The sequence below is a fragment of the Nannospalax galili genome, unplaced genomic scaffold (genome assembly GCF_000622305.1).
Source record: "Nannospalax galili isolate Female #2095 unplaced genomic scaffold, S.galili_v1.0 scaffold1857, whole genome shotgun sequence".
Lineage (NCBI taxonomy): Eukaryota > Metazoa > Chordata > Mammalia > Rodentia > Spalacidae > Nannospalax > Nannospalax galili.
Genome location: NW_008338858.1, coordinates 332,110 through 350,080, shown reverse-complemented (window position 1 = coordinate 350,080; position 17,971 = coordinate 332,110). Strand labels below are relative to the sequence as shown.

The window sequence follows — 17,971 nt, the reverse complement described above, 5'->3', positions numbered from 1 at the left end:
TGGTCTGAACTGAGAAAGTGGTGCCTGCTGAAGCCTTGTAGCTTAAGGCTTCAGAACCTCCTCTATCAACACCATCTTTCCCCAGAGGGCTAGACTGGGGCCAGGGTGGGCCTTACCATGAGCCTTGGCCTTATACAGAGCAGCTGTCAGCAGGAAGCTTGAAATGTCCCCTGGTGCCAGATCTTCCTCCCTTATGAGGGCTATGTCACCACCCACTGCCTTCACCGCCACTAGGGCGCCACCAGCCACCACACTGGACAGCTGGTAAGGACCCTTACCTAGCGCTGGAGAGAAGAGCCTCATCACAAACTGCACTACCCAGCCCACTTGTCCCACCCAGGTGTGGAAGAGGCAGGGTGCTAGAGAGGGATTCTCCATGGCTGCCTGACCCAGACCCCAGGAAAACTTAATGTCCGTGATGAGCTAGGGCTCCCAGAGTGGCAGCCACTGAGGGAAACTGACTCTTCCCCTGAGCATGAGTCATTGCAGATGACTGAAGGTCACCCCTGGGGGCATCTCCATGCCTGCCTTCACCCTGAAATGTTACTGTTACAGCCAGTGCTCTATCAGGGCACCCCTAGAAGAATACATTACAGCCCCAGCCTGAAGGATGACAGGGCCCTGAGCTAGCATCGGCTATTTATTTCACGTACATGTCCCTTTTGTGTTTGGAAGGGCTCCTGGAGCTGTGGGTATAGGTTGGAGAAGGGGCGAGTGTCCCAGACAATTGCAACAGCTGTATAACCCATCTTCTTGCCTCTGGCATGCCCCACAGCAGCCTGAGTCACCTTCCCATGTCTCCCTACCACCCTCAGAATAGAATCACAAGAGCCCAGCTTGAATTAAGAGCTCTTCACTCCTGGACCCCTGCTTTGACCACCACCTGCTTCTGCCACACTGATCTTGGTTCCTACTTCTTTGAAAGCCACACCCTGGTCCTAGCTTATCTCTATCATGCTGTCCCACCCCCTCAGAGAAGTCCCCCTCATTGTGTGCCTGGCAAGCACCAATCTGTCTCTGGAGACCAGCTCAAATGTCACCTCCTTGGTGAAGCTCACACTGCACCCTCCGCTGCCACATTCGCCTCCATGCCCTGCCAGTCCTTGGAGCAGAAACGCACAGATCACAGCTCGACAATGTGGATCTGAATCGGGGATCCCTGCCTTGTCCCACACTAGACAGCAGACAGGCAGTGCTGTGCTGGTAAATGGTCAGCAACCAGCTATCAAAAAATAAGCAAAAAAGCCGGGCATGATGGCGCACGCCTTTAATCCCAGCACTAGGGAGGCAGAGGCAGGCGGATCTCTGTGAGCTCTCGGCCAGCCTGGTCTACACAGCAAGTTCTAGGCCAGCTGGGGTTATAGGGAGACACTGACTCAAAAAGACCCCCCAAAAGCAAAAACCAATGTGTAGAGTTGGCTGATGTCCTTTCCAGCACCCCAAGAGGCCTGGACCACAGAAAATGCTGGTGGAACTGAGCAAGGCATGGTAGAGTGGGCGGGTGGGTGGGTGGAGGATGCTAGAAGCAGCTTGTCCTTTGCAAGTTACTGACACCCAAAATGCCACAGGAGGAGGAAACTCTGTTCAGAGCTGTGCTGCTGAAATGTCTTCGCCTGATGTCACACAGACACTCCCGTCCCAGGGACTGTAATTCTCCCAGAGCTATTCCTTTAGGAATTTAAGACTCGAGGCCCTCACAGCCTCTTGAGACCAACACTTGGCAAACCCATTTTTGGTATCTGAGTTGTCATGTTGCAGCCTGGTTCAGCCCTCATCTTGCAGATCCCTAGTCTTGTCTCCTGTCTCCATCCCACTAGCCATAGACCTGCCAGAGAGGACACTTCTCAAACTCAAATCTCATAGTACAGGAAAATGAGCATCAAGCCTTATACCCACACCCTACAGGCCAGAGGAGAGCTAGGGGCTTGGTAATCAAAGGACTAGAGCATCTAGTCCAGCACTTCACCTTGACCCACGTGGATGAAGTTCAGTGCCGATAACTCCCTTGACAGCCCTCTCAGCACTGCCCACTCAACCTCAGTGATCAAACTGATTAAGAGGCTGGACACTCACCTCCCCTGTGTCTTTAGCTATGACTTGTGATTTCTCCTTCTTTAATAACTTAGTGTTAGCATTATCTTGGTACTCTGTAGCCTTAACTATGTTTGAAGATGGATCTGATTTTCTACAGCCTTCCTCAGAGACAGCAGTTTGTGTCTGGTTTTGTAAACTCAGATCTTCAGGGAACCCTAGATGATAGTCCATGGGCCTGTGGAGTCCAATTAGGAAGGTCACAAAGGGAAGACACTAGTATCAGTGGATTTCTAGGGCCAAAAGAAGCTGGCCTGGATAAGCACAATCTCCAGGAACTGACCGGCCTGGGCCTCACACAGGGCTGCAGAAAGACTGGGGACAGAGCCTTGGGCATTCCTAAGCCCTCACCATCAGGGATCTCAACACCATAGAGTTCCTCTCAGCCATATGTCTCAGGTCTTCTAGCAGCAGCAACACCTCAGGAGGTCAGCATTGATGTGGCCCAGGGGCAGAGTTAGTGTGCCCCAGCCACTGAGGCTCCATTTGGGGGACAATGGGCTTACCTTTGTTGAAGAACTCACAGTCGTATGCTGAAGGAGAGAGAACAGAGATTTCCTATGAGCTGACCCAAGCTAGGACAGATGGTCAGAGCAGGGTTCCTGCTTCCCACTTCCCTCCTTTGTCAAAGACTGGGTCTGTCCTGCTTCCCAAACTACAAGATTTGGGGATGGCTTTAGATTCAGATGTTTTAAGAGGAGGAGATATAGTGGTCCTTCCCTGCATTCCCACCCACCACAAGGCTCAAAGCCTAGCCTGGAGTAGCACTCAGTGATGCATTGAATGAATGCATGTTGGACATTTATGTGCCCACGAAGGTCAAGATTAGAATGAAGGGGTTGGGCTAGAGATGTAGCTCAGCTATTAAGAGTGCTTTCCTAGTATGCATGAGGCCCTGGGTTGAATCAGTAGGGTGTAGAGACAAAACTATCAAATTCAAGGTCATCCTTGGCTATGTAGGGAGTTCGCAGTCAGCTTGGACTAGACACTCTGTCTCAAAAACAATAACAGAACCAAGAACCAAAACTGATTGGAAATATTGCAGGTATCCAGAGACAGAAGTTCCACAGCCTAGGATGGACGGGGAAGAAGGACCTCCGGGATCCCAGGCTTCTCTGGGACCTTCTGTGTCCAGTGTCTTTGGCTCAGCAGTTCATCCACCAATCAGCCAGAAGTAAAAAGCTTCTAAAGTGTGGGCTCAGTGCTCTCTCTAGTGGCTAAATGCAACATTACAGTCTATTCCCCTGCACCTCCCCTATGGATTTCTCAGTCCCCAAGGGCTGAGCTGAGGGCCTTGCCAAGGCTACCAGCAACCAGCTGGATAGACCTGGAATAAGGGGCCCGATTCACACACAGGTATGGTCTGAGGAGTCACCAACTCCTCTTGATCAACAAGAACACGGAATCAGAAACTGAGCTGCCATAAGGCTGTGGGCAGTTACTTGCCTTTCCTCATTTGCAGACATGGAAGATTGAACTAGAAAATCAGAAGTTGGGGCTGGAGTGATGAATGGGCTGGTAAAGTGCTTGCCTTACAGGACAAGAACCTGGGTTTGATCCCCCAATCCCTAATGCTGGGGAGGTGGATACCTGGGGCCAGCTGGCCAGTCAGCCTAGCCACAACACACTGGTACAAAATACACCTTGCTAGGATGTCTGTTTCCTATCTGTCTCACTTTGGACTGGCACCATTTGCTATTGATCTGAACACCCTTAATTTTAATCATTTTAGCTAAAGATTTGCCTTTAAAATTACATCTATTTATGTATTTGGCATGTGTCATGGTACGCATGTGGAAGTCAGAGGACACCTTGAGGGTGTCTGCTCACTCCTTCAACCATGTGAGTTCCGGGGATGAACTCAGGTTGCAGACCTTGGCAGCAAGCGCCTTTACCCACTGAGCTGTCCATCCCTCTGGGCCAGGATTATTGTTTTTGAAATATCTCGTGTAACCCTCTGCATTTTGCCTTTAAAAACTTTCCCTTGCTTCAACTTCTAATACACTCAGAGTTCACTATAGAGCATGCATTTCCATTGCAATGTTTTGCTCTTTTTCCAAAAGTTATTAGTCTCTGGAGAAACTTTCTGTGTCTTATTTAGGTTGACAAGATGCTGCTTTAATGCAATATTCTGAACATAACAAAATTAATGCAAAAAGTCCACAATAAGTAAAATATCAAAAATTAAAATAAGCAGAAACCGTGTCCCACTAAGTCATCATGAAACCTCAGACAAAAGGAAAAGTTGGTAACACTGACCCTTTGATGTTTTATCTGCCAGCAATATTTCATAGAAATTTTTACCTTTTAAAAACACTGCCTTCAAATGCTATTTTACTTGATCCCTGAGTTTTCTGGTGTCTCTCTAAGTGCCAGGCTCCTGACCATGACTGTTAAATGAGATAACTGACAGGCTGCCCTCTCATGGTGAGTCCCTCCCCTTCTTCAAGGGTGGTTATCAGGGAAAAAGAGGAAGAGGGCGATTACACTAGGACCCAGCTTCTGTGCTGAATGGCCTCTGGGGAAAAAAGGAAGAGAGAAAGGAAGCCAAAGGTGGGTGCTCCTCCATCTTCTTTCTAGGGTTCTCTTGCCTGGAGCCCCTGGGGCTCAAGACATGCCAACACCCCTGTGCTTATTAACAGTGGTGTGGAGAACCAAGCCAGTGTGCTACGAGCTTTGTGTCATTTAACTCTCACTACTTGTGAGGTGGGGACTCAGTGTCACTCCTGTACTTCAGAGTAGGGAATGTGCTCAGGCACAGGCGGGCAGAACTGTTCAGGGTCTGAACCTGTCTATTCCCGAGCCTGGACACTCACTATTGACCCCAAAACAGAGTGTAAACCAGGAGAATTCCCCCGTGGAATACTGGGATCTATGGTAAAAGTGTAAACTGGGAAAATTCCCTTGTATGTTTTGTGATGTGCATTTGTACTACCAATAACACATGTATATAAGTTTATGTGTACGGGTGTGTGTGCTTAGAATAGTCTTATTTGGTAGAGGTTCCATCAGCAGCATTTACAGATGGCCACTCCTCTGAGTAAACAGACCTCGTGCTGCCTGTCGCAGGCCTTCTGTCCACAGCTCGGCTGTCAAAGGCTCTGGTGTTTGTCATCCTGTTTGAGCTCGTAATAAGCCTGCTAAGTCAGTCCTATTCCTATTTTTTTCAGATTAAAAAACTGACCCTGAGAGGGGCTGGGCAGCTTGTTTGAGGTCACACAGCATGCAAAAGTCAGTCTGGCTCTGGAACCCGGGGCTCAGAACTCCTTAGCAATGAGGTTAAGGTCTACATCAGCCTCTCTGGGATGAATTTTGGCTCCCTCATTATCCTGAGTGACCTTGAACATGGCACTTCACTGCCCCCCACCTCCCCCAGGCTCACCAACTTCAATACAGGAGTGTACAGCCCTGCTTTGGGGGTAGGTATAGACACAGTAAAGACTGAGCACAAAGGGGCTGGTGCCTGGCACACAGTGAGCACCAAATAAATGCTAGCCAGGGTGATGGTGGACACCCCACTTGGTTCCCTGGGATGATGGGGGCACTCACGGCAGAGGCGGGGGGTCCGCCAGTCAATGACCACCCCATGTTGGCAGCACTGATGGGCGTAGGCTGACACGCTGGCACAGAAGCACTCACAGTCACCACCCCGGCTACACCCACATGTGTCCGTCAGGCAGTTTGAATAAAACCATGTGACATCGACCTGGGGGAGGTCAGAGGTCAGAGGTCAGAGGACAGATCCTGAAGGGTAGTCAGGCCTGCATCTTTTCTGGTGATAGCCACCAGCACAATATGAAGACAGCCACAGGGTAGGGTGAGCTGTTTGCATGGATGAGGGCTGGGGGAGAGAGACAGCCAGGTCAGAAGAAGGAACTCCGTGGCACAGGCAGACACCCACTTTGAGAAGCTCTCCACTCCTGAGCCCAGACTGTCAGACCCAGGGTCTCAGGGAATGACTGAAAAACAGATAGACAGGGTAAGCTGTGAACTGCTCAGCTAGGCTGGAGACACAGAGGCCAGTCTGTGGAGATCCTTGAAGCCCTGGAGGTCCTGTGTGGACCTGATCCCCAACATTCTCTTCTCCATGGAAGAGAGAGCCCCACAGCAAGCTCGCTCTGCAGCAGCTTCCGGACAAGGAGGAAGAGCCAGGCCCAGCTGGGTTGGCAGAGCCCACAGAAGCTGCTGGCTGGCTCACCCTGGTCCTCCCTGTGGGAACACAGGGAAGGTTCTGAGCAGGCTAGAGGCAGAAGAGTAGCAGAGAAAGGCCTTGCCTCTTCTAAGGGAGTCTTTGAGCAGAAATGGTCCTGGGAAGGTCAGAGGTCAGGAGGGGCCAAGGCAGGGCCACTCACCGTGGGTGGCACTTACCACAGGGTGGCAGGTCTCAAACACTTCGCTGAGCAAGATACCACACTCCTTCCTGGCAAATGGTTCTCGGAGAGGATTCAAGACACATGTGTCCCGGGGGTCGAGAGTATCTGGGCACTGAGAGATAAAGCCAGGGATGTGCTTATGACACTGCGCAGATCTCTCCACCCCTCAAGTGCCTGTGACTGGGGCCATGGAAAGACTGAGGGTGGCCTTCTGGCATCAATGTCCTTGTATAACATCCACCTTTGGGAAGTGGGAGGGACCTGCTTGCTTCCTACCGACAGTACACACCAAAGGTGCCAGGAAACACATGGCTGTATCCTCAGAGCCCACCTAGATGGAGTCTGCCTTGCTGACTGTGAGGAAGTAAGGAGCCATGTTGGGAACCCCACATGACAGGAAATATGCTTAGCCTCTAAGAGTTGAGGGGGGCCAACAACCACCCAAAAGCCAAAGCTTTCAGGCCTGTGGGTACCAGGAGCAGAAAACAACCCATAGCCACTGGCTCCTTCCCCAGAGGAGCCTCTGGGTGAGATCCCAGCCTTGGCTGTCACCTTGACTGCAACTTGTGGGACCCTGAGTGGAGGGCCCAGATGTGTGTCCTTAGTGGTGTCAAGTTGAACACCATCGCTATACAGAAATGTATAACTAACACAGATTTCCCTCAAGTCCACTGACCCTCCTTCCTCAGGCCTCCATTTCCAATGGGACCTCCAGGGTACTCCTAAGGTTATAAGCAATGGAGAAATATGTGGTGGGGGTGAGGGCATCACAGCAACAAAATCAGCCATCAGCTTTTCTAAAATGGGGATGGACTAAGGAACACTTTTCTGAGGTTGCTCTGCCTTCCCCATGACCCAAGCCCAACTCCATCTATCCTCAGCAAAGAACTAAGATCACTCCGTCAAGATAAGAGATCTATGAAACACTCATATCACACTCTCCACTACTGTACCTAGGACAAGCATAAATAATCAATCACAGTCCTTCCATTGAAACCTAATGTAAGTCTTAGACATTGCTTAGTGAAGCTTCAGACTGATCAGAGCTTTCACATGAAGTGACAAATATTCACCATCCCTCTCTTGGCATAGCCCCCTCACGTCAACAGAGGACTGAGGTCACCCAGAGAGCCCAGAGAGAACCCAGGTCCCCTGCTCTCAGCTCAGTAGTGTCCCCACAGCTCACAGCAGGCAGCCTTAGGTCCGGCATCTCCCAAGCTTCAGGGACACTCTTTATTCCTGCTTCTGCTCCTGTCCTCCCTCTCAGTGGCCTGAGTCAGTCATCTAGCTAAACATGGCCTTTCTGCTAACTATCAGCCTGGTCCCACCTCCTCTGAGGAGCATTCTCTGAGGATTGCCTCAGCCCACAGCACTCTCTGGACTCTGTAGCCAAGCTAGTGCCAAACATGGGGTTTCAGCAAGCCTCGGCTTCCCCACTAGGTGGCCATCTTTCCTAGGAGAACCCTTGCCTCCTTCCAAAGACTTCATCCGGTCTCCTGGGCCTGGCCAAAGGGAAGGTGGACTGTTGGCCTTGAAGGATAGGGACAGAATCTAGAGCTGCAGATGCCAGCCAGAGGCAGGGGGCGTTCCCAGGAACAGCCTCACACCAGCGGGGCCCATCCAAGTGAGTGAGGGTACCAGTCAGCCCAGGAGGCCTTACCTCAACCACAGCCCAACTGCTGCCAAACTCCTGGGGGTTAGTTAGCTCCAGGTTCTCTGGGGTCCACATCTCATTGACAGTTTTTAGGTCGAAGTTCCCACAGAGGCCTGCCAGCTGACCCTGAAAGGAGAGAGGATTCCACGTCAGCTGTGCGTATACCAGAGCTGAGCTGTTGTGGATCCAGAGACAACTGTGGGGATCAAAGTTTGAGGGACCTGACAACATCAGGAAAGGGTCTCAGAACTGAGTGGATGGTGGCACTGGGACATGTTCCTCCTGTCCTCTCAGGGAAGGATGGCTCAGCCAAGGACAGCAGCAGTTTGGTCAGTCCCAGGCAACAACAGAAGTGGCGATGATCAATGCTCCTGACTACCTGCCACTGAGGGCCTGCTTGGATGTGCACAGTGGTTCTCTGGTCCCACAGAAGGGTGACGTGCTCCCTTGGGAAATGAACCAGCGTGAAGAAGCCCGCTCTCCAGGTGTGGACCTCCTGCTTCTCATCCAGGAAGCTCTCCAGACTCTAGGAAGACACAGCTGCTCAGTCCTGAGGCCAAGTGTCTCTCCACATCCATGTCAGTCAGATCTGACTATAAGTCATTGCCCGACCCTCGAACCTCACCAATGCCTCTGCCTCCCTCGGCCCCGACAGTGATGTCTGATCTTCACGCTGCACAAGGAATCCAGTCAAAGCTCCTTCCTAGTGGCTCTCTGTCTCTCATCCCTCTCCTGCCCCAGTCACCCCTCCCCCAGTCTGTGCACTGTCTACATGACCATCCCCAGTGCTGGGCCTTACCGGATCCCCTGAGTCGTCGTCAAAGACGAGGAGTGAGTTGCCAACATTGATGGAGATGGACTTCCTGCAGATGATGCCAGAGCTGTAGCAGTTCACATTTTCCACAATCACTGAGAAGCTGACCTCTGAGGTACTCTGAGAAGAAAAGAGAACACAATGCAACCGGGGAGAGGAGAGGTCTGGGAAGGGCACAGAGGTGGCAGGATGTGGATTCCCGCTTTTCCATTAATTTATTTTGTGCATACGGTGAGGATGTGTGGACATATCCTTGTGTGTGCAGGTACACATGTGTGTGAGTATGCATGCATATGTGCCTGAATGTAACCTCCCAAGTTAGTGACTATAACCTTTTGCTAGTCATGTCCTTTTGAAAACACTGAATGATGTGCTGTGTGGAGGTAAAAGGACACTGCCCACCTTGATTTTTGAGACAAGGTCTCTCACTGGCCTGGGATTCACCAAGTAGGCTGGGCTGACTGGCCAGCAAGTCCCAGGGATCCACCTGCCTCTGCTTCCCAGTGCTGGGGTTACATGCACAGCCCAGGTTCTAAAGGTGAACTCAAGTCTTTGTGCTTGAAAGCACTTCACTGACCGAGTGATCCCCCAGTTCTCAACCCACTTCTTGTCAGCTGTGTGGCTTTGGAAGGCTGACTTCGGTTCTTTGAAGCTCAGTTTAGGTTTCTGGGTGCTAGTGTAGTGTTTAGCAGATATGACTCTCCTCTAAAGGATCTAAGGAATGAATGGGTGAGTGAATCAATATAACAGGAATGGCTAGTGTGATGGGGTAGAGGAGGGACACTGTCTGACACACACTGTCGATATAAGCCTTTTGTGGTGGAAGGTTTCCAGCATTAAGTAACATTTTAAGTCTACATCGCTTTTTTATATAGCAATTCCACTTCAAAGCACCTAGGGATACATTCACACACGTCTTTGCTGTAGTCTTTAAGTACTGGAAACAACCTAGATGTCCATGTGGAGAATTTTATGCACATTCTTTCCAGAGAAAGCCACAGAGTGTACTGTCCAGCGTTAGAGGGGAAACAGCACATGGTGAGTGTGAGATGATACCCAACATATACTCTTACATGGAAAAAGCAAATTGTGCTGTTGTATTCATGTAAACTAAACTCTGTGTGTATGGGAGGGGGAGGGTGTGGAGGGGGGTATGGAGGCGTGTTCGTGTGTCTCATGGGAAATACTTCTAAAAGATTCACCCTGGCTCTTAGGAGCGGCTACTCAACACAGAATGAGAACAAAGTATCCTTCAGGGGATATAAAGATGAGGACTTGTTTTTAATATATTGTTTTATGCTGTCTTAAGTTTGAATGGAAAACACACATCATTTACAAAAATTAAAATGATCTAGCTTCACACACCTATAATCCCAGCACTTGGGAGCTGGAGACAGGTGGACTGCTGTGATTTCAAGGCCTGCCTGGATTACATAGAGAGACTCTGTCTCAAAACTAATAAATGAATTAATTTTAAGAATTAAATACAGCCACCACGGCACATATCTATAATCCCACTATTCAAGGGGCTGAGGTGGGGGATCACTCAAGACCAAGAGTTTGGCTTCAGCCTGGCAACATAGCAAAACCACATCTCAAAACGCATAAACAAATAATAAAAATAAAATAAAATGGGGCATGAAGAATAATATTTATTTTGTGGAATTACTAAAATTATGCAAAAGACCCCAGGACAATGCTTTCATCATAGACAAGAAAAGTCTTGTTTTCCCAGCCTATGCAAGCCTGGTACTCAATCTCCAGCACCACAAAGTAAATAAAGCGTACTTAAATACATATAGGAATACACACACATGCCTGCTCGGCTCTGTTCTTGCTCTTATTGCCAATATGAGACAGGCAGGCCTGAGCAAACCAGATCCCCGGGTGTGTCTGGCACTGCCCTGTGCACCTATTGGTGCCCCTCGTCTTTGGGGGACTCTGCCGTTTACTACACGATTGACGTCACCATTCCTCTCCCTTTGGGGGAACTAAAAATTTCTGAATGGGTAACTCATGTTTCTAATCGTATTGCTTGTTTTCACTCTAACTCCACCTCTGTGGCCGGCTAGCTGTACAACTTTAATCAAGTTCCTTACCGTCCCCAGGCCCATCTGTAATATGGAGCCAACCAATGCAATCTGTGGACTGCTTTGAAAATTGAGAGAATTCTCAAAGATGGTTGGTGGACACCAGGCACATATTGTAATGAAAGCAAGCTCGAAAGGCATGAGCTCTTTCTCTCACAGACAGAAAAAAACGCTGGGACCCACTGGGCAAGGTTGTAATGGTGAGTGGACAGGCAGTGGGGTCCCCTCCACCATGGCTGACTCCCCCATCTCTGGCAGCTGTACTCCAACTCTTAGACCCCCCAGCCACCCAATTATGCACCAGCCTGGAGGCCAGAGCATCAAGATGCCTGACAGGTCTTGGTCCCTGGTTTCTCTGGGTTCCCAGGGAGACAGCAGGGCAGACACACCCAGGAGCTCACCTTGATCAGATGTACTTTGCAGGCCCCCACAAAGTCAAATGGGAGCCCATCGAAGGTGCGGTAATGCCGGTCGCCATAGGCAGTGCAGGTGGAGGCACAGGGATGTAGGGTGCACTGGAACGTGCCCTGCTGGCACAGGCTGAAACACATGCACCCAGACAGCTCACCAGACACACTCTGCCCCATGCTGGATAGAGCCCTTGCCTGTTGAATGCACACAGTGTGCCCCTGTACAAGGGGTCAGCAAACATAGTAACCTCCAACAGAATCCAGGAAGTTGGGACTGTGAGCCCCATTTTATGAGAGCTTGGAGAGGTTAAAGGCCCACAGCCAGCAAATAGTGGAGCTGAGTTAACTCACATTTTTCTGATTCCATTCCCTTTTCATTACAACATCTATTTGTTCACGCATTCAACACATATCAGATGCTAACCATATCTCTGGCATTCTTCCAAGAGTTTGAGAAACCTCACTGAACAAAACAGACAAAAAACCCTTTGCCTTAGTGAAACTTATATCCTAGAGAGGAAATAGTTACATTGAAAAATAAACTTAAAAGGCACCAAGTCTGGGGCTGCAGAGATGGCTCAGTGGTTAAGAGCACTGGCTGTTCTTACAGAAGACCTGGGTTCGAATCCCAGCACCCACATGGTGGCTAACAACCATCTGTAATTCTAGTTTCAGGGGATCTGGACACCTTCTTCTGTCCTCCACGGACACTGCATGACACAGGTGCACTTACACACATGCAGGCATAACACTCATACACATAAAAATATATATAAATATATAATTTTTTAAAAAAATATCATCAAGTCTGAGTAAGTCACATAATGTGTTGAAGGCAGTTGGTGCTGTGGTGGGGGGGTAAGAATTGAAGTGTGTGGAGATGAGTCACAATTTTAAATAAGGTTGTCAGGAGACAAGCGAGCAGAGAGTTCGAGGAGGTGAGAGTTAACTGTATGGACATTTGGAAGAGGAGCATTGTGGGAAGTGGTATGCAAAGGCCTGAGGGAACACTTGGGTGATAGTCAGGACAGATAGCCCAAGGGTAAGAGGGAAGAGAGAGTGATGGATGGCTGGGTGACAGAGGCCCAAGGAAAGAGAGCGAGTCCCTGGAGGACCAACATGGCCAGCGCACAACCCGATTCGTGCTCGGCACTGGCGGCTGCACTGTGCCTAAACTAAAGGTTCAGAGAGGCAGAAAGGCCACCTGGGAGGTGATGGAAGCAAATTAGAGAAAAGAAGGTGGTGGCTCAGCACAGTCACACAGTGGGAAGCTGGAGAAGTGGTCTGATCTGAGGAGTATTTACAGGGAGAACCAAGAGTCACAGACTGTGTTCTTGTGCAAGTCCAAGTCAAGCAGTTTCCATCTCTTACCAATGATCTGTCACCCCTGGTCCACTGGTTATGAAATCCTCCACCTGAGCACACCTGCACAGGGCTCTGTGTCCTAATAGTCTACTCAGAGACTTCAGGAGTCAGGTATCCAGGCTTCTGACCACACACACCCCCTGGTTTATGTGGTAAACAACCTGGGAGCATGGCATTGACTGGGACCCTACTGCTAATGTGGGAAGGAATGTTTTGCCTGCCCTCTGGGCTGGAGAAACAGGATAGTTTGAACTGGGCATAAAACTGCAACTGGGGGCTGGCTGACACTGGTTGGATGGCTCTCTAAAACAGCCTCTCTGAGAGTCTCTGATAGGCTTCTGGGTCCCAGTCTCTACATTGAATCCAATCCAGGTGCACACTCCTGTATGTGTGTACAAACGCTGCTGAGTAGACAGCATGTAAATACACTCACATACACTCTCCCTTTGTACATATGCAATTCTACAATCACAAAGTACACAGGCATATTTTCACAAGTGTGCTCACTCAGGTGAATGCAAATATGTATGTTCAGTGCACACACAGTCACATACTTTGCATATACATATACCAAATAGATGCATATACATGTAAATATATAAACACACCTATATATATAAACAAACTCCTAACTGCATATTCACGAGCATGTTCAGATCTATAATATCTGCCTTTTTATGTATGTCCATATATGTTCGCTTACATGCATTTATTTATTTATACCCATACTTACACATTCATGTAACTATGCACTGTCATGAGTACAAATATGTGCATTCAGAGATACATCTGACATTCATATAAGTAATCACAAAGTACTCCAGAGTATTATACTCCTACTCAACATTCAACATGATGATGAACACGGTAGAAGGGAAATCATGTCTTTCCCAGCAAAAGCAAGGCCTGCTAAGTAGCCGTACTTACCAGGTGTGGCAGGGCGATACCACCTGGTCTCCTGGGAAATACTCCTTCCCTTTCCAGGTACATGGGCACTCCTCTGGTGGGAAGCATGCATCCCCGTGTCTGAGCAAGCTGGAGGGACACAGCGAACAAGTGGTCAGAAGAGCACTCTTCTAGATCCTCCATGTGTAGAAAATTGTGCATCACATGGGTGGCTCTCAGCATTTACCCTAGAGATGGACCATGAGTCCACTATCCACTTTACTGATGCCTAGTAAGGTTCAGAGGCACCTTGGTAAATGGAAAAACTGGGGCAGGCTAGGCCTGTCTCAGATGTCTCTACCATCCCTTGGGGAGTAAGGCTCAGTCTACCAGCCACAGTCTCTCGGGTCAGGATGTCAATTGTTCCACAGGCACTCGATGCAAACTAATGAGAGCCATGGGCTTGGCATCGTCCCTACACAGGTGGTTCGTGGAGCTCTCAGCCCATAGACTCCAAAGCCACAGTGCTACTACATTCTCGTCTGGCTTCCGTGAAAACTGACTCCATCCCAGAGAGGAGCCAGGGACATCTCATGGAATTTATGAATTCTTAGACCACAACTCTAGGCTACGTCTAGGCATCATCAGGGTACAATCTTGGAAACTGATAAGAATACAAGCTTTGGGATCATAAAGATAGCTTAGCATGGGTGGTGGTTTGAATGAGAATGTCCCCCATAAGTTCCTAGTATTTTGTCCCCAGTTGGTGGCGCTGTTTTGGGAGGTCTTAGAAGGTGTGGCCATGCTTAAGCACATCACTGGGGCCGGGCTTAGAGAGCTCTTAAGCCTTGCCAGATCTCCAGTTGTTTTCTGCTTCCTGTGCCTGCTTCAAAATGTAATTGCTTAGCTTTCTGCTCTGGCTACCTTTGCCATCATTATGACTCTTACCATTGGAACCATAAGCTCAAACTCTTCCTTTTACAAGTTTCCTTGGTTATGGTATTTTATCACAGCAACAGGAAAGAAATTAATACAACCAGAAAAGGCACTTGCCACTAAGCCTGACAACCCAGGTTCAATCCCCAGGACCTATATGGTGAAAGAGAACTCCTGAAAGTTATCTTCTGACTTCCGCACACACCCTGTGGCACATACATATGTGCGTACACATAAAATAAATAAATAAATGTACTAATAAAAAAGAATAATAGCTTTGGCAAAAGCTTTTTTTTTTTTTTTCCAGATCCAGAATCTGCCCAGGATCTTTACATTTCCTATTTTATTTTTCAAAGAGATAGATGTACATAGTTTAAAAAGGCTAAGAGGAACAAGTGCATTGTCATATTTTAAAAGGTTTCTTGCTAATTCCTCCCCACATCTGTGTTTTACTCTCAGAGTCACTTTCTGGACTGCAGAGCAGGATGATGGGACGTGAGCCGAGCCCAGTGCATCATGGAGGAGAGGAGACTGGCGCTTGAGTTTGGGGCTTCCAGAGTGGCTGGTATACACAGGTCAGGATATTAAATAGGAAAGGTCTGCTCAGAGGAAAAAACCTCCATAATTCTACTTAAAGGTTACTTTAGATCTTTAGACAATAAAGAACAGTGTGTGGTCAAGGAAGGATTCCTGAGGCCTGCAAATAAACAGCTACTGAGGAAGTGTGACATTAGGGAGAGTCCCAATGTGAGGCAGTGCCAGAAGATGTGAGGACTATGGTCAGCCAGTGTGGAAAGACCCCCCTTAACACCCGGGGCCTGGCAGCAGTTCTGTTAGACAATCTAACTCAGCTCAGCATCAAGCCTTGGAAATATCAAGTTAATGAACCAGTAAATTAACTGCCTATTATACAAACTTTCAATGCGCAATAAAGAAAGACAACAAAACAGAATCATTGTAGCCAACACCCAGTAAAACTTTCTAGATAAGAAATAAAAAAATATGACTCCTGGGGCTGGAGAGATGCTCTTGCAGAGGACCCAGTTCAATTCCCAGCACCCACATGGCAGCTATAAACTGTCCTTAACTCCAGTTCCAGGGGAATCTGAAGCCCTCTTCTGACCTCCGTGACATTGCAGGACACGGGTGCACTCATATACAGGCAGGCAATACACTCATACACATAAAATAAAAATAATAAAAATATTTTTAAAAATATGACTCCTAAGTAGGGGAAAAATCAAGAAGCACTTAAAGGGGATCTCCAAATAATACACAGGATCGAATAAACAGACAAGGACTTTGAGTTATTATAAATACAGAGCCTTTTGTTTGCCTGTGCAGTTCTGAAGGGTGAACCTGGGACTTTGCACATGCTAGGCAAGGGCCCTACCACTGAGCTAGTCTGGTCCTTGTTTTTTTGAGACAGGGTGTCACTATGTAGCTCAGGCAGGCCTTGAACTTGCTGTGAATCTTAGGATGGCCTTGAACTCTTGATTCTCCTGACTCCATAATCATAAATACCGGGATTACACACCAGACTATAAATATATTTAAGGATTAGAAGGGAGGGACTGGAGAGATGGCTCAGTGGTTAAGAGCACTGACTGTTCTTATAGAGGACCCGGGTTCAATTCCCAGCACACACGTGGCAGATAACAACCATCTATAACTCCAGTTCAGACAGTATACTAATACACATAAAAATAATAAAATATTTTTACAAAATAATTAGAAGGGATGGAAGAGGAGGGAGCGGGCGTGAATTTGATCAAAATCCATGTGCATGTATGAAATTCTCAATAAATTATTTTTTAAAAAAAGAATTAGAGTCAGATAGAAAGAGTGAATAGTAGGAGACTATCAGGAAACAGGAAGAAGTTTTGGAAAACATAATAGACTAAGTAAAAAAAATCTGAAAGGACAGGAAGAGACTAAGTACTTCACAGACTAAGTACTTCAGAGGTAATGATTAGTAATGACGTGAACAAACGAAATGGTCCAATCTGAATAGAGGAAGGCCTAGGGTAAAAAAAATGGACAGAGTCTTAATGATTTAGGAGATAGTATCAGGTACTCTGATGGAGTACAGTTATAATCTCCAGGGGAAATAATGGCTGGAACACTCAGAACTATTGATGAAGCTCAATTTCAAGTAGGATAGACACACAGAAATATGTGGATACATGACAGACAAACTGCTGATAGTGACAATGAGTGTTTAAAAAGACAAGACAGGGCTTGAGAGACGGCTCAGCAGTTAAGAGCACCGGCTGCCCTTGCAGAGGACCCAGTTCAGTTTTTGGCACCCACATGATGGATCATAATTGACTACCTATAGCTCCAGTTCCAAAGGATCTGACACCTTCTTCTGGACTCCACAGACACCAGCCACACATATGATATATATACAAACATGCAGGCAATACACTTAAAATAAAAATAAATCTTTTTTTAAAAGATGAGGGGCTGGAGAGATGGGTCAGTGGTTAAGAACACTTTCTGCTCATGTACAGCACCTGGGTTCAGGTCCCAGCACCCACATGGTGGCTCACAACTGGCTGTAACTCCAGTTCCAGGGGATCAGATGGCCTCTTCTAGATTCCACCGACATTGCATGACATGGGTGCACTTACATACATGCAAACAAAATACTCATAAGCATAAAATAAAGATAATAAATAAAAAGATATGCTGCATAGTAGGGGATAATGGTGAAATTAAACCAGTGAGGGAAAATGTTAATCAGAATTCTGTATATTATAGAAAAGATCAGTAAAATTGACAAATCCCTGGCTAGAATGAAAAGAAGTTTAAAAAAAAAAGAAAAGAAAAGGGAGAAAATAAATTATGAAGATAAAAAAATGAAGAAGAGATATCATTACAGATCCTACAGGTATTAAAAGCACGGTTTGGTCTACTTGTCACAATAAATGCGACTACTTAGAAAAGACAGAAAATTTTCTTAAAAGACATTATGAAAGTTTAGTCAATAAGAAACAGGAAATCTGAAATAGCCCGAAATCTATGAAAGAAATTGAGTGTGATGTTTAAAACTTTCTTAGTTATTTTATCAAGGATTTAAGAAAGAAATAATACAAATTCTAAATAAACTCTTCCAAGAGACTGAAAAGCAGATAATACTTCCCAACTCATTCTATAAGGCCAATATTCTTGATACCAAATTCATAAAACACATTTCAAGCAAAAAAATTTAAAAAAAAACATGCCAATATCTGCCATGAATATCAAATATTAAATGATGTATCACAGCTGGATCTTACCTCAGGAATGAGAGGTTGGTATATTAGAAAATCAACTGATATAAGTTACTACATTAACAAAATAAAATA

The 17,971-nt window shown here is 47.2% G+C and overlaps 1 protein-coding gene across 1 annotated transcript in view; it reads right to left on the bottom strand.

Moving 5' to 3' along the window:
• The window catches only part of Otog (otogelin), a 78,888-nt gene that overhangs the window by 29,191 nt on the left and 31,726 nt on the right, over positions 1 to 17,971 (bottom strand). The window contains exons 24-32 of the mRNA XM_008833396.1: positions 13,725 to 13,832; positions 11,424 to 11,562; positions 8,918 to 9,052; positions 8,498 to 8,644; positions 8,125 to 8,244; positions 6,460 to 6,576; positions 5,641 to 5,797; positions 2,598 to 2,624; positions 117 to 284 (exon numbers count right to left, since the gene is read on the bottom strand). Of these exons, the coding sequence (XP_008831618.1) occupies positions 117 to 284; positions 2,598 to 2,624; positions 5,641 to 5,797; positions 6,460 to 6,576; positions 8,125 to 8,244; positions 8,498 to 8,644; positions 8,918 to 9,052; positions 11,424 to 11,562; positions 13,725 to 13,832 (1,118 nt within the window). The remainder of the gene's footprint in view (positions 1 to 116; positions 285 to 2,597; positions 2,625 to 5,640; positions 5,798 to 6,459; positions 6,577 to 8,124; positions 8,245 to 8,497; positions 8,645 to 8,917; positions 9,053 to 11,423; positions 11,563 to 13,724; positions 13,833 to 17,971) is intronic.